This window comes from Rhinopithecus roxellana, chromosome 3 (assembly GCF_007565055.1).
Source record: "Rhinopithecus roxellana isolate Shanxi Qingling chromosome 3, ASM756505v1, whole genome shotgun sequence".
Classification (NCBI taxonomy): domain Eukaryota; kingdom Metazoa; phylum Chordata; class Mammalia; order Primates; family Cercopithecidae; genus Rhinopithecus; species Rhinopithecus roxellana.
In genome coordinates, this window is record NC_044551.1 from 57,091,448 (window position 1) to 57,112,884 (window position 21,437).

The following is a 21,437-nucleotide window of genomic DNA, read 5'->3' on the forward strand; positions in this document are numbered from 1 at the left end:
TCAAAGGTTTGTACAAGTTGTTGGAAGACATTTAAATAGAATTTATTCATACAAAGATAGCTTAAACGATCACTTACTTTCTTTAACATTAATTACCTCAACCATTCACACAAAAGAAATTATTTCATAATATTAACAGTCTCCACGTAGAGCTTAAGGATCTTCGTGCCTGGCCAAAATAGTAGCACAGTAGAAAGAAATTTGGGGATCGAAATACCAGTGAATTTCTCCTCTCAGTTAACTATTCTGAAAATCACTGACACCAAGGTTAACACTGCAGTAATTAAGTACCAATATTTGTCCCATTTCTAATTTAAATCTCTTTCCTGTTTACTGAAATTCTCTCATAAACTCATTTATTGTTCAACAGCTAAAAGAGGAGGCACAAATTAGAACTTGCAGAGGAAGAACATGGAGACTCCATATTGCTTGATATGTTTCAGTTTTACAACCTTATTAACAGAATGTATAGGATCAATCTGAGATTTAATTTCCTTCCACATTATGATTAATGCTAAATGTAAATTTCAAGTTAACATAAGTATATTTAATTCTACATCAATAAAGAAATATGCTCTAATTGAAATGATGGTATGAGATTATTCAGTGTTTAGTAATAGAATGGTGAAATTATTCCCCTGGGATTTTTTATATTACTGATGAGGTGGAAAACAAGGATAAAAGATAGAGCAAGGCTTTTTGAACACTGGCATTATCATCCTGTTTTTCTCCCAGGAATATAAAAGTCAGCTCTTTATGCTTTTACCATCAGACAAGGAACTGTGATCACTAATCAACCATGTAACCTTAGGATAATCGCTTAAATTCTGTGTATGTTTTGTATCTGTAAAAAAAAAAAAAAAAAAAAAAAAAAAGCATATTTATTTGGCAAATCTTCCATTTCTATGTCCTAGAAATTACATAAGAAGTATATTAAATTCTATGTGTGAAAGTCCCTGGAGAATTTAACAAACATTACAAAAACAAAGTGAAATTTATAGCAATTTTTGTTTTGAAGTCTTCCTAAATGTATGCATTATTTCTTTGCTAGCCATAAAAGTTCCTAAAATAAAAAATTCATTCGAAAACATGAGAAGGTAATTTATCTAGAGAATTTTTTAACCTCAACACTATTGATATTTTGGGCCAGATAATTATTTGTTGTGGGGGTTATCCTGTGCATTGAACATGTTGAGTGACACCTCTGTCATCTACCCACTAGATGCCAGTAGCACTCGTCCAACTATGATGATGAAAAATGATTCCAGACATTGCCAATGTTCCTTGGGGTGGAGGGTACAAAATTATCCCTAAGAACCACTGATATATTGCTTGTTTTATACATGTGAACATAAAAGCTATTTTGCTAAGAGTGCATCAGACTTTATAAACATATACCTAAGTATGTAAAATAATGTCATATTGTGTGTGTATATATATATGTAAATGTTCATGAAAAATCAGATAAAACTGATAATATGTGCTAATAACATCAGATAAAACAGATAAAAATGTGCTAATAATCCCACTGTTAGCACATTATATGTTATTAAAGTATGATTAAATGGGTAAGAGGCATATTAAACCAAGCATCATGAAAAGTTACACATCAGAAAGCCAACAAGGTTAAGAACACATTATTAAAAATTCACACCAATTGAATAAACAAATATGATCAGATACTGTATTATCAAAATATAAATGCAAGATAAGAAACAGATAAAGTCAATTTAACATTAATATGTTTCTAATTTGTTAAAGCAAAAATTGTAATGTCATCAAATGACACCAATCAAGTGTGTGTGTTTGAGATGATCAAAGCTTAATTATTTAACAATAAAGAATGAGAGCAGCCCAGACTCTTAATAATTTGTGAATTTCACAGTGAGCTTTTGAAGTTCTCATTATTTAATGACACTGTCAGGATTGAAATACAATAAAAAAGGAAAATATCTTTTCTCCACATTTTATGGGTTTTATTGCTGCTGTTTTGGCAACTCAAATATACCAGCCATCTGGTTCCTCTGGTAAGGCTTACGAGTGGTAACAGGGTGGTCCACTGTGAAAATCATTACGAACTGAAAGCAATGAACTAAAAGCATTGATAAGCTCTCCCCCACACACTAGAGGCATAGATTAGTGGGTGTGAATGGGTGTGCACACACACCCAGAGAGAGAGAGAGCCACACAAGATCACAGGCAAAACAAAGACAAGAAGAGAGAAAGGTGAATTTCTCAAATACATTTTTTAGTATTTTACCACTTATCAAGTTCATTCCTCATTTTTAAGTGTTATTTTAATTTCCTTAAAATTAAAGTTTTATCATGTGGACAAAGCTAGTTTGTAAATGTCCTCTTATTTCTCCCTGAGGCATTCTACTTAACTGTTGAAATGCTTTGGTTGTGTCTCCACCCAAATCTCATCTCGATTAGTAGTACCCATAATCCCCGTGTGTCATGGGACAGACCTGGTGGGAGGTAACTGAATTATGCGGGTGGTTTTCCCCATGCTATTCTCACGATAGTGGGTGAGTTCTCATAAGATTTGATGGTTTTATAAGGGGCTTTTTGCCCACTTCACTTTGCACTTCTCTTTCCTGCCACCATGTGAAGAAGGACGTGTTTTCTTCCCCTTCCACCATGATTGCAAGTTTCCTGAGGTCTTCCCAGCCATGCCAAACTGGGAGTCAATTAAACTTCTTCCTTTGTAAATTACCTATTCTCAGGTATGTCTTTATCAGCAGCGTGAGAACAGACTAATAAATCAGTCTTCTGTTTTATATGATTAAAAAATCAGGAATGACATCTAATATTCAATGTAACTTTTCTCCTTGCTCTGCAAATACACAACCAATGAAAATCCAATTACGGGTGCTTCCTTGAGCAAATATTAAATAACATTTGTTAAGTAGTTAGTATATAGCAGAGTTTTTGCTAAATATTTCCTGAATTATTTCATTTAATCTTAAAAAAATCACAAAAAGCATATAATCATCTCAACTGACAAATAGAAAACATCGATCAATTTCAACATCCTGTCACAATGAAAACACCTAACAAACTAGGAAAATAAAGAAACTTTCTCAATCTGATAAAGAGCAGCTGTGAAAAACCCACCATTAACTTAATACTCAAATGGTGGAGAACTGAATGCTTTTCCCATAAAATCAGGAAAAAGACAGGATGTCCACTCTCATCACTTTTATTCCCCCTGATGGTAGAAGTTACAGCAAGGGAATTGGTCAAGAAAATAATATAAGACATCCATTTTTTAAAGTAAAACGATATTTGCAGATGGCATAACGTATATGGAATATCTTAAGAAACTCACTTAAATACCTATTAAAATAATTTTAGCAAGACTGCAGAATACAAGATCAATATATGAGAATTAATTGTATTTCTATACACTGAACTATTTGAAAATGAAATTTTAAAGCAATCTCATTTACAGTAGTGACAAAAAGAAAAAAAAATGCCTACAAATAAGTATAACAAAATAAGTGTAAAACTTGCACCCTAGAAACCACAAAATGGTGTTAAGATAAATTAAATCACACTTAAATAAATGGAAAGGCCCTGAATCAGAAGATTTAATATTGGTAAGATGATAACAGATGATACTTTCGACGTGGATATACAGATCCAGTGCAGTCCCTATTAAAATCCCAGTTAATGTTGTTTTCTGAAATTGATAAGCTGATGTTAAAATTTATATGAAAATGCAAGGGATCTAGAATACCTGTATTGATGTTGAAGAAAAGAACAAAGTTGGAGGAATCACATTGCCTGATTTCAAAACTTACCACAAAGGTACAATAATCAAGACTGTATACTGCTGTAACAATTGACATAAGTTTAGAGGAACAGAATTGAGAATCCAGAAATAATCCCTTACATTTATGCTCAGTTGATCTTAATCAAGGGCATAAAAAATTCAATGGGGAAAGAATACTCTTTTCAACAAATGGTATTGAAAATGGTATTGGCAAACAAAACTGAATCTGAGCCCCTTCCATATATTATACATAAAGTAATTCACAAATAAATCAACTACCTAAATGTAAAAGCTAAAACTTAAAATGTAAAACCCTTAAAAGAAAACATAGGAGTAAATCTTCCATGACTTTCTTAGATACAACTCCAAAACACAAGCAAAAAAAATATTGCTGTGATGCAAATGATAAAGTTAAGAAAGTGAAAAGATAACAGAATTGGAGAAAAGATTTGTAATTCATAAGCCTGATAAGAATCTAGTATCCAGAATATATAAATAACTCTTACAACTCAATAATAAAAAGACCAGCTAGTTTAAAAATGAGCAAAGAATTGAAATAGATATTTCTCTAAAGAAGACATGCAAACAGTCAATAAGCATATAACAAGATGCACAACATCATTAGTCATTAGGAAAATGCAAGTCAAAACCACAATGAGATACCACCTCGGACTCACTAAGATAGCTATAATCAAGAAGACCGATAATAACAAGTATTGAGGAGGATGTGGAAAAATTGGAACCCTCTTACATTGTTGGTGGGAATTTCAAATGGTATAACCATTATGGAAAACAGCTTGGAAGTCCTTCAAAAAGTTAAACATACAGTTATCATATCATCCGGCAATTCCATCTCTAGTTTTATACCCTAGATTAATGAAAATATACACTCAGGTAGAAATTTGTACACAAGTATTCACAACAGCATTATTCATAATAGCCAAAAAGTGGAAACAACCACAATGATCAATTAATTCATGGATGAATAAGATATGATAGAGTCTTAAAACTGAATATTATTTGGCAATAAAAAGAAATACAGTATTGATATATGCCACAACATAAATGAACCTTGAAAACATTATGCTAGGTAAAAGGATCTGGCTACAAAAGACTACATGTTAATTGACTTTATTTCAATAAAATGTCCAGAATGGGCACATTTATAAAGACAGAAAGTAGACTGGTGATTGCCTAGGGCTCAAGGATTAGTGGGAAATAAGGAGTGACTGATAAAGAGTACAGGGTTTATTTTGGGAGTGATGAATATGTCCCAAAAATTAGTTGTAATGATGACTGCATTTCTGTGAGTGTACTTATAACCTTTGAATTATACACTTTAAATGGGTTAATTGTAAAGTATGTGAATGAAACCTCAACAAAGCTGTTTTCAAAATAAAACTATACCCAAGATGACAGTGATAGCATAGTCAGAAGTAAAATTCAGGTGACCTGGCTTGCCAAGGTAGCTTTTTTTTCACCATGTAGAGCAGTGGTCCCCAACCTTTCAAAAACTAGGGACTGGTTTTGTGGAAGACAATTTTTCCACGGACTGCAGTGGGCAGGGGTATGGTTTTGGGATGATTCAAGCACATTACATGTGTCATTACATTCTCATAAGGAGCAGCAACCTAGATCCCTCACATGCACTGTTCACAATAGTGTTCTCACTGCTATGAAAATCTAATGCCACAGCTGATCTGACAGGAGACAAGGCTCAGGTGGGAATGGTGGCTCATCTGCTGTGTGGTCCAGTAACAGGCCATGGACGGGACAGATCCATGGCCTGGGGGTTGGGACTCCTGATGTAGAGTATATGTCAGAGTTTCTAAGATTTGGTGAGATCCCACTCAGGGTTTCCCACTGGCTGGCTGAGTCTTATCCTGAACAAGTTGAATATTAATACCTTCAACCTAATAGATCTCCAGTCAGGAAGTGGGAAGGCCCTAGAATTTGGGCACACAAATTTCCAAATCTGCAATTTCCTGGCATTTCCTTTGTTGGAAATACATCATTTGTAGTTTCACAGTAAATTGACTAAGATTTCTTAAGATTTATTTATCCGAGGGCTCATTTTCACCAAGCTCCAAACACATGCCTCTGATAACTCCTCTGAGGCCATTATCCAAATGTCACCTTATCAGTGAGCGGTCACCTAAACACCAACAAAAAATAGCAACATCCTTCCCCTTCACCTTAGCACTCCCTATACATCTTACTTCTGTTTATTTTCCAGATTGCCATCTGATACACTACATATGTATATGATTTTGTTATTGTTGCTTATTTTCTCTGTTCTCCCTATTGTAAATTCCTTAAGATCTGAGACTGTATTAGTTAGCTTTTCCGACATAACTAATTACCCCAAATTTCAGTGCCTTAAAACAACAACCATGTATTTAGTTTAAAAGTCTGTGCTTTGATAATTTAGATTGAATGAAGCTGAGAGTTTCTTCTGGTCTACGCCACCCTCACTCTTGTGTCTGCAGTCAGCTGCCAAGTCTGTTGAGTGCTAGCTGATCCAGAATGGCCTCAGCTGGGATGACTCCTCTGCTCCATCTGATCTCTTTGTCTCCAGCAAGTAAGCACAGGATTGTTCACATGACAGTTGGGCAGGGTTTCAAGGAAGCAAGTGGAAGAGGACAGAGCCTCTTGAGTTCCATGGTCAGAACTGGTACCACATCAATGCTGCCCCATTGTATTCAACAAAGCAAGGCATAAGGCCAGCCCAGATTCAAGGTATAAGAAAATAGCCTCCATATCTTTTTAAAACATATTCATTACTTCAAATACTTATCATTTTTTGTGTGTGTTGAGCACACCTAAAATCTATTCTTGTAGCAATTTTCAGTCACCTTGCAAAAGAGGTGAACACATGGAGAAAAATAATGGTGGCCATTTTTGCAAACAACCTGCCAAAAGATTTTACCTAGTTTTTTCACTGCTGTATCCCAAGTACGTAAAACCATTCCTGGCCCATCGGTATTCCAGAAATCTTAGTTGAATGAACAAATGAATTTTATGCCCATTACTCCTGAGCCAGAGCCTCTCCCATAAATTGCTCCTTATCTCTAGTAAATACTTAGAGTAAACTATGTTTTTGATGAATATTCGCAATTGAAGTCCTGTATCTACTGTTCTTTTAAAGTTAAAATCAGCCTTCATTGTTTGATTTCTATCTTCTTTAGTTATCGCAAAGTCAGACTTAATATTTCCAGAGACTATGAAGCACACCATATTTCACAGGGTGCTTCCTCTCCAAGGACCTTGGAGGAGTTTGAAAACACTTTCTCATCAATCTCCACAGTTAGATAACAAGGTAAGTGTGTCCCATTATCTCCCCTGCCTTTTCCTCTCCCTTCTGCTCCCAGTCAGCTTTTTTCCCTTGCATTTCTTCAAAGATGAAACTAGCTTAGACACAACAGAACAACCACTTTCCAATACAAAACAGCTCCTTGAATTATTGGGGCCTGGACAACTTTCTGAAAGGCTGGGCAATTGCACAGGGTTATAGGCAGTGGGCATGATAATGCCTGGAATGGTGTCAGATATGGAAATGTCTGTGGATACTACTCATTTCCCTATTCTTGCCATTGCCACATAAGCAAAGTAGATTGAAAAATAACAAAAATTCACTGGATACGTTTGCCTCACTGTTATGGTCTGAAAGTTTGTGCCCCCCTAAAATGCATGTGTTGAAACCTAATCACCAAGGTAATAGTATTAGTAGGTGTAGTATTGGGGAGGTGATTAGGTTATGAGGAAAGATCCTTCATGAATGAGATTCATGCACTTATAAAAGAGGCTTCAGAGAGGTTCCTGTCCCTCTTGCCATGGGAAGTTACAGAGAAAAGGCAGCCATCTGTGAACAAGTAAGCAGTCCCTCACCAGACAACAAACCTGCTGGTGCCTTGACTTTGGACTTCCCAGCCTCTACTACTGTCAGAAATAAATTTCTGATGTCTGTAAACTACGCAACTTATGGTATTTTGTTATGGCAGCCTGAACAGACTAAGACACAAATGGGTCTAGATTTTCTAGGAATATAAGGATCAGATAGATCTCTTATGGTTCTTAGTAAGTGAACTCAAAGAGCAAAATTGATTTCCTCTGCTCTCCACTTACTTAACTAGACAGACACAACTTTTAGGCTTCATGTACCATTCTTAATACACTACTTAACATAGTATTTTTTGGGTTGCTCTTCCTGAAAGGCTGTTCTCTCTTCAAAAAACAATTAACATCCCCTACTGAAAAAGAAATTAATATTAATCAGGGAATGATTCCAATCATTACTCTAGGTAGTAGCATTCCTCATATACTCATCCAAATGGCAGATTGTTCTAATGCTGTGATATGTATTAATACCTTTTCCAGCAGGCCCCTGCCATCTGGATTGGGAATTCTTTTAGCAGAAGACAAAGCCTTTTCATATTTACAGATGAAGCTGCAAAAGGAAAGACCCACAGGAAAAAAAATCCCTGACTTTCCCTTTCTGTCATTCTCCCAAATATCCCTGGCTCAAAACCTCATCAACATCTTCTACTCCCTCTCTCTTCACATCCAGACACCAAGTCCTGCCAGTTCCTTCTTTGATGTATTTTTCATCATCTTACTTGTTTTCCATTCCTTCGGCCAGCTTCCCACGTTCAGGTCTTTATTGTTTCACACCTGCCTCATTGAAATCACCTCCAAAGAGAACACGTCTGCTTTTGTTATTAGTGGTCTCCACTGGCTAAAACCACAGTTTCAGCTTTTTAACCTGGCATAAGTATCTCCACATACGAATCTCTAGCACCTCTTTCTGTACTTATCACTACTCTGTGAACCTTCTGCTCTAGCTAAAATGTTCTAATTGGTATTTTTAACCAGATTTGCTACTTCAAATTTAAGTGGCACATTATGTGTAAAAACCATGTGGCAAAATTACAAACATTATATAAGTTTGAATTTTTTGCCCTGTACATACCCCTGGCCACCCTATTGCAACTCCTTAATGGTTAATGATTCTCTCCTCATTCTTATGCTCTCCTCCTTACTCTGCTCAAAACATTCTTCCTCTCATCTAGCCATTCCTTTGGCTTTGGACCCATCTTTTCCTCTCTCTTCCCAGACCATTTCCAGTTAATACAACACATGGGAGGTTTTGAGTCTGCATCTTTCTCAAGGATCACCATTTGCATAATAAACCCAGGAAATTAATCAACATCCAGCAGTCAGACAGAAATTTCATTCTAGGCGCCCACTTGCCAGGAAGAAGGGATCAGGGTGTTTCTGTCACCTCATAAGGAATGTCTGCCTTTTCATATCACCCCCCATCGGCCCAGAGCTCAATCCTACATACAATATACAGTGTTCTCTACCCACTATTCCCTTCCCACTATGAGCCCACAGTGATCTTTGTCCTCTGAATTCTTATAGAGCCAAACTCCTGTGATTCACCCTGTTTACATGACACTTTGTCCCTGTCATGAGTAGTTACTTGGCCTTATCAGTTTATTTTTATATATTCAAACTGGTTGAAAACTACTTTAAGGTAACAACAGCATCTTGTATTAATTTGTAGTTTTATATTTCAATATTATCAAGCAGTAGCTGACACAAGATCACTGAAAATGGGTTAGTGGTGCTTCTTAGTCACACTGGAAGTGACTGTCAACTAACAATTCCTTCTCTTAGTTGAGGTGTTGATAGAGGCCACAGGAAGGCCTGTAGAAAACAGAAAGCCATTGTCCCTGGAGGAAGAGATGCCAGAGGAGGGAGCAAAGGTAGAGAACAGTAAGAGTCAGAATTCAACTGACAAATATGTCCACTTCAGCATTTTACTCAACGTCAGGAACACATTTATGTAATGAGTTTAAAATTACAAACTTCAGATAGTTCTTATGCCATCAATTCTTCTAATTTTACTCTTTTTTTCTTTTTTGGAGATAAGAGTATTGCTCTGTCACCCAAGCTGGAGTGTAGTGATCATAGCTCACTATAACCTTGAACTCCTGGCCTCAAGCGATCCTCCTGCTTACCCTAGGCCTCAAAAAGTGTTAAGTTACAGGTAAGAGCCACCACTAGCACCCTGATTTTGTTTTTCGCCATTGGGATAATATGTGTATGTACATACATCACCTGAACCAGGTTTCATGAGCTTCAGAGTGCTCGCTGCCCTGGCAATAATAACCCCGACCTTTGTTTACTTGAGGTTTACCCATGCTCACTTTGCCCTGCAGCTATTATTCTGACACCAGAAAGCAGTAGAATGAATGAATATAACAACAGAAACAAGAGGTGTTCCTGACTACTCAAGTAGGGAAATAATAAAGCATAATAATTAATTTTAACATAGTAATACGTCTTATATACAGAACACTACTATGGAAGAAGACCCAGCCAGAAAATAAAATGTCCCTATGCTTTTAACTGACAAACCCCAAACAATTAACTGTTCCTTTTGAAACAGTGGAGGTTATTTTCTTCCAGCTGAATGTTGCAGGGAAGACAGAGGAGGGATCTCAGCACCATCTGCTGTTCTAAAAAGGCAGGTTGGACCCCTGCTGCTTTCCCCAGAGACTAGTTTTGCTCCACATATCTTCCATTCTGTCCATGTTAGAAAGAAACCTAAATGTTACCTGCAGGTGCCAGTCATGGAAAATGTGTGATTTTATGCCTAAATGATACGTGACTTTCTTTTTCCAGAGGCACATTTTTTTTTTTTTAAAGAAATCACCCATCTAGAATGAGTTTTACTGTTGAAAAGTACACTTATTTCCCTAAGTCAGATCCCTGACCTGTAAAGAAGGATTTCTTCTAATCACTGTATTTTTAACTTTAATTTTAAAATTATACAAATAATACAAGTAGATAGAGATTTTGATTGAAATAAAGACGCATGTGTTACTGATATCAGTTAATTGTAGCATTACCATTATTAAAGTCTGTTATTGTCATAAGGAAAAGTGAAGGCAATTTTGATGCATCAACACTTTACCTCAGTACAAATAGGTTAAAGAAAAAAGAAAGCATCGGGCACTCTTTAGAGATATGCAGCTATTTTATTTCTCTAAATTCTCTATTGCCTTGACAATTATGCTCCAGTTTAATGTTCCTTCTCCATTCTTGTATAAATATTCCAAAGCAGAAAGAACAAATGTCCAAAAGTCATTGTCATACAATTCTGTAAAAGACACAAATAAATTGAAGTCTCAGAACTTCTAATGTAAAACTTGCTGGCCAAGACATAATTTGGATGAGAAAATTTGGGGTTTGGATTTTTTAAATATAAACGTTGTTCCTAAAATTTAGTATAACATACATAAAAACTTGGTTTCTGATATAGGTCTACTTAGATTATGTAAGCAAAAATAAAACTGAATTATCAAATGAGTAATAGTTGTACTGGAGAAGTCTATCTTACCTTCTTCACTGCAGACACTTCTCAGCATTATACATACACAGACAAATTATTCCCAAAGTTCTAAAACTTCCCCTACTTAGCTGGAATATGATGTCTACTTCCAGTTTAGAATACAGAAGCAGACACCAAAGGAAAGTTTTGTTCAGTCTGACAAACAATAAAATGCCTTCAAGTGACAGAGCTGTCCTTTCACTTTCTTAATTATAAACAAATGAACTTTTCATTGGCAATTTTTGCAATGTGTAAATGTAATACGGTTCTCAAAACAGCAAATGCAAACATTCGAAAGGTACAGTTGAAGAGAGAGGGGAGTAGGGATCAATTATTTTGTGAATTTTCTGGAAAACAAAACCGTTATTCATAAGAAAATTGGAGGCTAGATCAAACAATGACAACCCTCTAGATCTCCATCACGTAGTTGGAAATTTACATCCAAAGAGAGTACCTAAATAACTTCCCTTTCTGGGGCAGCAAAGATTTTAACCAGTTTCTCGGCAGGAGTGGCAAGGCTTCAAGAATAACTGAAGGAGAGAAAGCCTGGAGTGCTGCACAATTCAAAGGGCAAAGAGCTGGTTTCTGTAGACCCTTAGCACAGCACAATGGTCACGCCAGGGAGCAAATAATCCCATAAAAGATTCTTAGCTTCCCCAGGAAGACCACCTCCTAACTAGTCCTTTAGGACCCTGCTATTTAAACTACCTGCCCGCTGTCACAGATAGTGCTATCCTATAGACTATCTGGGCATTCCACTGAAAGCCCAGAATTCCTATTTGGAAAACAAAGTTCTGCTAACACTGTGTCTTGGATGTACTGTAAAGCAAATGCAGTGAGTGTTGGGACACGCTCAGCAGAATTATTCCCCGATCCAAAAAGGACAAGAACGCGAATTAGGAGGAAAAAGTCTACATCGTAAGGATAAAATAGCTCTTTCAGGTTTTACTGGGGCAGCCAGCTGGAGCCTCAGGCACGCGCGCCCTGGAGAACCTTTCCTCTTTGCCGCCCCAGCATGTCGCCCCTTTAAAGCCTTCTTGGTCTCTCCAATCCCAAGAGTTCCGCGGGACCTTGCGCCGCCGGCTATGGCAAAAACCTCAGGTGTCTACCCGCACTTCAGGGCGCCCTAGAGCGTAGGCGGAGTAACCCAGATCCGGTAAGTAAGTCAGCAGCCAGGAGCGCCTACCGCGCTGCCAGAGCACAGATGGCTGGGGAGGCGCGCGAATCCCAGGCCTCTCAGCGTCCCCAGAGCGCAAACAGCGGCCGGCTGGCGCCTCCCGCAGTAAGTAAGTGGCGATGCCGGGACGTACACACTCGCCAGCTACCTGTACAAACAGCGTCCGTTGTTCTCTCCACTGTATGATTGTCAGCTTCTTTGGTGAGTGCTGACACCAAGACAAGCATAGACAAAGTGGTCTGCACACCCTCCTCCTCCTCGCTCTCCCCCACTGGCCCGGCCTTGTACTTACAAGTCCACTCTAAGAGACACCTTCTAGCCACTTGTTTTGAGTCCAAGGAAACAAAGGAAGCAGGGGTTGTGCACTGCACGAGAGAGTTAATCTCAAGTCTGCGCGAAGACAGGGAATCCCGGGGGCACCGCTGGCACGGGGAAAAGCAGCCTCTTCCGCCTCTCTGGACCAGCAGATTCGTGCATAAGGATGGGCGAGGGCAGAGAGGGAAGCAATGAAAGAAAATAAAAGATAAAAATGGGGAGGAAAAGGTGAATATTTCAAGGGCCAGAGGGCGGGAGAGATGAAGCAAATTCCCGAACCTCAAGTCCAAGTTCTAGAAGTTGGGTGATCGGGTGGAGCCCCTTAGTGGGCGCGGCGGCTGTGTGTACAGTTTATTTATTTTTTATTTTTGGATTTTCTGCCTTGAACAACTAAGGATTAAACATCTACCGCAACGATTTAGGGGATAGAAGAGAGAAGAGGCAATTGCTGGGATCAAAACTGATGCTAAAGGCAAAGTCTGAGCCAATGTCGCTTCTCACAAACTGAATTTTCTGGGCTCTCACGCCCCGCTGCTGGGTCTCCTTTGCACAAAGCTCCCTGCGCTGGAGCGGGAAGTGGGGAGGGGACCAGGTCTGCAAGCCACGGGCAGAGCAGAGAGACAGAGGAGAAGTGGCAAATTATCTTAAGTGTTGATTCCCTAGGGTTGGGGGAAGCATAGTGAATGGGGCAGATCCTGTAGCCCCGACTGGCCGGCTACTCCTCCGTCATCACTGGCGGCAGAACTTACACTTAATGATCTTCTTAAACGCGTTTTGAAAGTCCTTGTTGAAGTATGCGTAAATGACCGGATTAAGCAAAGAGTTGGAGTAACCCAGCCAATTGATTATGGCGCCCAACAGCGTTGGCATGTGGCAGCTGCTCTCGCAGAAGGGCAGAACAAGAGCCACGATGAAGAAGGGCAGCCAGCAGAGGATGAAGGTGCCCATGATGATGCCCAGCGTCTTCACTGTCTTCCTCTCTCGGGCCAGGGCCATCTTGCGCTTCGCATCGGCGTTGCGCTCATTTTTCCTCTCGAAAGAGGCGGAGGCACAAGGGGTAGAACCAGCCTCGCTGGGCAGAGGCAAGTGCTCTTTGGAGTTGCCCACTCGGTGCACCTCGATCACCTCCAGGGCGGCGCCATCGTCGCCTTGCCTCACGGCGCCATTGGCGCACAGAGCACCCCCTGCCTTGCTCTCCACGCCCAGCCTCCAGTTCCTGTCCCCCGACTCTCCATTCACGCTCTTCTTGGGCTGCGGGGCGGGAGATGCTGCATGACGGGTGTTGGCTCCGGTCTTCTCCACCTTTTTGACAGTCTTGCGGATGCGGAAGCGCGCAGCTCGGAATATGCGCCCATAGAGAACCAGCATGAGCAGCAGCGGGATGTAGAAAGCTCCGAAAGTGGAGTAAATAGTGTAGCCGTGGTCCTTGCTAATGGTGCATGCGTCGGGGTCCGAGCGGTCTTCCGGGGTGCGCCAGCCCAGCATGGGCGGGATAGAAATGAGGAAGCCAATAAGCCAAGTGAGCGAGATGAGCGCAGCGGCGCGCCGGGGCGTCCTCTTGTTCACGTAGTCGATGGGGTCCGTGATGGCCCAGTACCTGTCCAGCGCGATGGCGCACAGGTGCAGGATGGATGAGGTGCAGCACAGCACGTCGAGGGCGATGAACAGGTCGCAGGTGACCTGGCCCAGTGTCCACTTGTTGAGCACCTGATACAGCGCGGCCATGGGCAGCACTAACACCGACACCATGAGGTCGGTGACCGCCAAAGAGCCAATAAGATAATTGGCCACGTTCTGCAGGGAGCGCTCTAAGGCGATGGCAGCCACCACGCACGCATTGCCCAGCACCGCGCAGAAGATGAGCGTGCCCAGCAGCAGAGAGGTGATCACTTGGTAGCTGAAGGTCACGTCGGAGATACCAGTAGTGTTGCCGCCGGTCTCAAAGGGACCCGGTGGTGATGTGGTGTTGTTGCCCTGACCAGGGCTGAGCACATCCATGCCGGCGCGCCCGGCGCGGGAACGGTGAGGGAAGAAACAGCAGCGCGAAGATCCGCCTCGCCCCTTCCCCTGGGGTTTTCCCCCCTTCTCCTGGGAAGTTTCGGAGGAAGGGAATGCAGGCTCCCAAGCAGGAAGTTCTTACTGCTTCGGCGAAGGTATCTCCGAGGAGCAGCTTTCAGGCGCTCCCCGGGCTCGCGCAGTCCAGCGCGTTCAGAGGCTCCAGCTGGGAAACTGGAGTTGGCCTGAAAGCAGCTCCAGGATCTCCAGGCGGCGGAGAGGTGGCTGGAACGTCTGTCTGTCGCTGTCCATTTTACTTTGCCGCTCCCGAACTGGCTGCCGGAGGAGCTGGAGTCTCCCCTCTAGCAAACAGTCTCCAATCCCAGAAATATCTAGAACCGAGAAGCCCCATCCTCCACGGTCACTCTGTGACCCTCCTCTCCCTGTTTCCTTCCTTCCCTCTCTCCCCCTCTCTCCTCCTCTCTCTTCTCTCTTTCTCTTCTGCCTCTTTCGACCCCCTTCTCCCCACTTGCCTTCCCTTTCAGTCTCGCTCTTCCTCCTCACTTCCCTTTATTTATCCCTCTGTGAGTCGCTTCGAAAGCCAGACTCCCTCCCTCCCATTCTAACCCTCCCCTCCTAATATTTCCCCAACCCCGAGGAGTGCCTCTTTCCTCTGGGTCCCCGCCCTCCTCTCCCTCAAGCTCAGCGTCTTTGCATTCCGGTCCCTTTTTGTCAACAGAGACTCAGAACTCACTTACACACACCGGATCCCTGTCGGTCAGACCAAGGTTGTAACAGATAAACTCCTCCTCCAACCCAGTCAAACTGGGGAGGGGGTATTCGGGGGAAGGGAATTCCAACTACTCATTGCCTCATATTTTCTGTCAAATTTTTAAATCGTGTCAGCATCCCTGAGTGGCAATAGGAGATGAGAAAAGGAAAAACAGGGAGCCTGAATGGGAAGGTGAACAGTCCTGGGTCAGTCTCCTAATAATTGCTAATTGAAGGAAGAAGACGGAGTGTGTCTCGTTTTTAAAAAGTTACCTCCCTCCGTTCTCACGCTACTGCACTCCAGCCTGGGCGACAGAGCAAGATTCCGTCTCAAAACAAACAAACAAACAAACAAACAAACAACAACAACAAAAACGCTACCTCCGTTATCATCTAACAGTCCCCTCCGTTGTCATCTAACAGTCAGACCGGATTCCTTCGGGGAGGATATTGCCTGTGACATTTTTTTTAATCTTGGGGAACTGGGAGAGAACGAAATTATAAAGGACGTGTCAAAGGACAAAGAGAGGTAAACAACTGCATCTCGAAGTGAAGAACAAAACTCAATGTGATATATATTCTAAACACACACACACACTTTTCCATCACTACTACACTTGTAATTTCAGTGACACTGTCTCTTTGTGGCTAGCAAATTCAGGGATGGAAATATTTTGCATATGTGTTTTAAGTGAAGCCTGGCATTTTATATGGCCGTTTGCACTTCTTACCAGAGCCTGCAAACCTCTGGGGGAAACTTGGTGGAATCCCTGTCCGCTAGCCGGCTAGCCTCTCTTAATCTCAGAAGCTGGGTTCAGCACCTGGGACAGCTCTAAGAAATAAGGGTTTATGTCGCCACCTTCTGGCAAATGTTTTAGAGTGCCGTCTAGAAACCCTTAGCAGAAATTAAGCAAGTATTGATGAAGTACAACTTCTTCTAGAAAGAGGAAGACAGTTATTAAAAGAAAAGGTAGCATTGAGTTTTGTCTCCTTCCTATTTTCTTTAAAAATTGGTTTTAGTGCCCTCTTTTGCTTTGAATTGCTCTGAAACATATTATTATATATTTTACCTTCCTTCGAAAGCCTGAAGTATCTGTCATTCACAAGTTCTAACTGGGAATGCCATTTTAATAAAGCTAGGCAAACACTTTCACCTGTGTTGGTTTTAACATTTGGAAATGTTAAATCATTGAAAATAAAGATACTTACATGGGTTTGTTCTAAACTGTTTCCTTTAACAAGAAAAACAAATTTAATCACATTTGAGCATTGGTAAAGAATGAGACTTCTAAGCAACTACAGTAAACATACCATACAACATTTCACTTATACATCCTGACTGCATGCCTGAGGTGAAAGGAAAGTGCAGAATGCAGTCTCTGACTCTGGATAACATGCACAGATTCACTACAGATTGCAATAATCTTAATAATGTGTTCAAATCTGAGCTCTGAATTTCATAGCTCTGAATTCTCCAAGCCCAAACAAAAGAGCAATCACCAAAGCATCCAAAAGAATCTAGTTGGGCCAATGCATTACAGTACAGGACAGTGTGTTTGGATAAGATTTTTTTTTTTTTTTTTTTTTTTTACAGTTCAGTTCTGGGCACAGTTCCCACTCAATCATTTCAGCATGCCACCACACTGAGCCTGCCATTTTGATGATTCATTGCACTGAAAAGAAAGAGATAAGTATACATGGTCATGCTGTTTACAGACTCTGAAGAAGTCTTTTTAAGATTTGTGAAGATATCTATTTCCACTTCTAAAGTCTCTTGACAAATACAGAACTATATTTACAGTTACGGTAGAGCTGGAGGTCCAAAAATTATAACGGGAAAACATTTAAAAGCTGAATTCTCTAAAATTAAACTTTGCAATTATAGTTGAGACTATAAACAAAGTAAAATAAAGGAAACTTAAAATTTAAGAAGCAAATATATGCATATCAAGAACATAAGAATTGTGTCAAACACACATGTAAATATGTAAATCACAAATAAATCAATAAATATGTTAGAATTCTGCTTTCATCTGTTGGATCCCAAATAGTTTAATAACTGACAAATTTATTTTTTCTCATAAAGTTAAAATGCTGTAAAATCTGGAATTAATATTCCTGAGGTCTAGCATTTGTTATTCTGCTTTAATATGCTATGATGCAGAATTTATCAAAGTTTATAAAAATCCAAAGTAATTCAAGTCTTTTTCTTAGAAATAATACACATAATATATCAAACATTTTATTTCTTATACTTTAAAAGTTTTTAAGTCACACTTATGAATACTAGGAGGGAAATAGAAGTACGAAAGTATATAGCACTGACTATGGTTCCATAGTCTGCAAGTGACTAATAGATATTTATGTTTAACTTTTTTACACTAATAATACTGTGATATATAATGATATATACAGAATGATATTGCATTTCTTCATTTTCACTTAGCCAATTCTTCTATGTTTAACTCTTAAAGATACAGAATACTAAATATTTCTTAAGTAAATGCTGCAAACCGAAGCTCCTGCATAAAGAGATGAGCTCTTATTCTTCAAGGCCTCTAAAGTTAACCTAAAGAAAAGCAAGCTTTGTAACGGATATTATTGATGATATCATTTGGAAAGAAAAATTCTAGTCATTCTGCTTTTATTTCTTTTTGAATTTACTAGATGCAAGCATAAACTTGTCAGGTTATGAATTTAGGGTATGATACATCATCCATCATGTGAAATTTCTCTAAAAGCGTTTTTAAAAGATAAATATTTTTAACATTTTCACAGGAAATTTGATACACACCCAGCATTTCAATGTAATTCCTTGACCAGGGACACAAACTAAAAAGATTTAAGCTGAAGTTTTGCTGTGAACCTTGAAGCCCTATCATTACTGAAGGCTGGTAGTTGGAGTTTCTCGGTAATTGATATGTTTGTCCATTATCCCCAAACTGTAGTTGATTTGTCTTTATTACTGAAGAAAGAATCTATATAGTAAAGAGTTGAATATTTGCTTATGAGATTATAAAACTCGCTTCTAAAAGCTCCTAATGAAAAAAAAGTTTTTACTTTTTTTCATGTAATTAAAACTAGAATCAATTATTTTGTTAGGTTAAAAACATTATTCTAAATTTAATTCTTCCCAATCCCCAAATACTATAGCAGTAGAGCAATTGTGTTTTTTTCAGAACTGTGAATTTTGACTGGAAATGACTAGGAGAAACAACTTATACGAAACTTTTCCTTAGATAATTTGGGAAATGTGGTCTTCTGATTATCAGTGAAAAGATTCAAAAAATGCAACCAAAATGCCAAGAAAATAATTTTTCTTTAAAACAGCATGGTTTGTTTTCGTATTGTGTTTTCTTGACTTTTTTGTTGTGTTTTGCTTTTTTCTTATCTAATCCTCACTATATACCTTCCTCTAATAATATCATTTCGTCACTGCTTTTGCTCCCTGTCAGGCACTTGCAGGCCTGGAATTGCACTGGGTTTTCAATGATAAAACACAAACAGTGGAAGCATCAATCTCTGCTTTTGAGAATTGTAAGGTTGACTTAGTGCATTGAGTACACATACTAAAAGCACAGTACATAAAGAGTGAAAAAAACATGTAACATGTATTTTCTATGCATGTGACTTGAACAAATTAATTAACCCTCTTATTTCCTCAGTAATGAAACTAGTATAATAATAGACTTGTGAAGATTAAACCATTTAATACATTTCACTGGCTCATAATAAACACACAATAAAGATTAAACAATAATAGCAATAATACTGATGTAAAGTAAAAATATTAATTCTCTGTCTACTGATAATTGTTCTAAAGTGTGTAAAAAGAGAGCTGGGTGGCCTTAGAGAGTGAAGATTGAAAAAAAAGTCTCTTTCAGGCGAGAATTTATTAGGAAAGCAATTTGCATGTGGATGTTACATTCTCCCCATTCTTTAAAGTATTTGGTAAGCTTCCAATTCTCTGGGAAATTCTGAGTAAAAGACAAGTAGAAAACAAGATGTGTTTGCTGCATTCAGAGACTTCTTTACATAATCAGAAGTTAGTGAAGGTAATAAAAGAACATGCCAATGAAAGTTCAATGATCGGTATTGAAAAGGACTCTACTCTTTCCTTAGAAGTTCATCCATTTGTTCAAAAGCATAAAATAAGTATTTGAAATTATTAGGTCCTAATAAAATGTTTAAAAATTCAGTAAAAACCCAAAGATAGGATTTTTATTGTGAGAAATTAACAGATCTATAGTGACAAACATTAATAAATGTACTTTTACAATGCTGTCCTTCTGTCAATATTTGTATTGTTCACTTTTGAAAGAGTAAGAGCATAGCTGGGGTGAGAAAAAGGTTTGGAATGCTAGTTCAAAATTTCCTGTTAATCTAAAGATAGTTGGAAATTAAATTCAGTCTAATAATTTTTGAAACAAAATGCAGTTACTCTGTTTAACTTAACAACAGGTGGAAATGCCCACATTTTTATTTTCTTTGGCGAGTGACATTTTTGTTGCAAAACTTAAATCGGTGCTTCATATTACAGAGTATTTTAATGTTTCTATACAGCATGCTATTATATAAATGCAATAATTGTGATTATAAAATACTGGTCTAAAATTGTGTCATTTGCTGTATTGAAGCAGTAATGTGTTGGTTGAATATAGCCACTCAGGGCCACAGTTCTAGGTTCAAATAACTACTCTGCTATGTACTAGCCTTGAATTGTTTCCTTATTTTTTTACATTTTATTACATATTATATAGAATTTACTAAAAATATAAAGAATAATAGAATAAATGACTGTATGCTTAAGAAAAGCTTTTAAAAATCGCATTGATTCAATTGAAGTTCCTGTTTACTCTTGAATCTAGTGTTTATTATTCCCATGAATGTCTTTGTACTTTTATATCATGTTTCCCTAAGCAATTTAGAAATGGTATCATTCTATATACAGTCTTTCGCAACTTTTCTTTTTTGCTCAACATTATCCTTGTGAGATTTGTGTGTTTTGATACAAGCATCTCTAGTTCATCTATTGTCACTGTTCTGTGGATTTAAATTGTATGAATAGCGCCACAATTACTTATTCATTCCCTGGTTAGATTTTGCTCTCATAAGTAACACTTCCATGCACATTCTCGTGTATATCTTTTTGCATCCATGTATCTTAGAGTAGACTAGATTAGCACTTTTCAAATAAATTACATGGGGATCTTGTTTGAAATGCAGATTTCCACACAGTAAGTCTGGGGTGCAGCCCAAGACTCTGCATCTCTACTAAGCTCCCAGATGACACTGATATTGCTGCTTTGTAGACTAGAGTAGCAAGGATCTAAATATACTTATCGAGTCCTAAGGCATGACCAAATTCTACTTGACTAGATAAAACCTAATTCTTCTCCAAACTGGTAATATAAAATTTCATAACCACTGCTGTGGGTTTCAATTGTGTCCCCTGGGAGGATAAAGGATTCACATTCTCTGTGAATGTGACCTTATTTAGAAATAGGGTCTTTGCAGATGTAGTCAAGTTAAAATGAGGTCATACTGGATCAGTGGGTGTTCTAATCCAGTGGCTGGTGTCCTTATAAAATGAGGGAAATTCGAACACAGAGAAGAAATACCATGTGAAGACACAGAGACACACAGACACAAAGGAAAGAATGCCATGTGAAAACAGAGGCAAAGATTAGAGTTATGCTACCACAAGCCAACGAAGGCCAGACTGTTGGCAACCACCAGAAGCTAGGGCAGATGCATATAGCAGATTCTTCCTTAGAGCTATCAGTTTGTGCTGTAACACTTTTGTCTCAGACTTGCAACTTCCAGAACTGTAAAACAATGCATTCCTGTTGATTTAAGCCATCCGGTTTGTGGTGCTTTGTTGTGTTCCTAGCCCTTGGAAACTATTACAACCATTAAAAAATGGTTTACATTCCCATTGTTTCATCAGGGTTGAGTGATTTTTCATGTTTCTTCACAGTGAATTATCATATATTCTAACA

At 38.9% G+C, this 21,437-nt stretch overlaps 1 protein-coding gene across 1 annotated transcript; it reads right to left on the bottom strand.

The window, feature by feature from the left end:
* Positions 1–12,997: 12,997 nt before the first annotated feature.
* Positions 12,998–15,461, bottom strand: HTR1A (5-hydroxytryptamine receptor 1A). The gene is made up of 2 exons (XM_010368180.2): positions 15,423–15,461; positions 12,998–15,056 (listed from the first exon to the last, which is right to left on the bottom strand). Exon 2 carries the CDS (start codon positions 14,665–14,667, stop codon positions 13,399–13,401), a length of 1,269 nt encoding a protein of 422 aa, XP_010366482.1. The 5' UTR covers positions 14,668–15,056; positions 15,423–15,461; the 3' UTR covers positions 12,998–13,398.
* Positions 15,462–21,437: the final 5,976 nt, after the last annotated feature.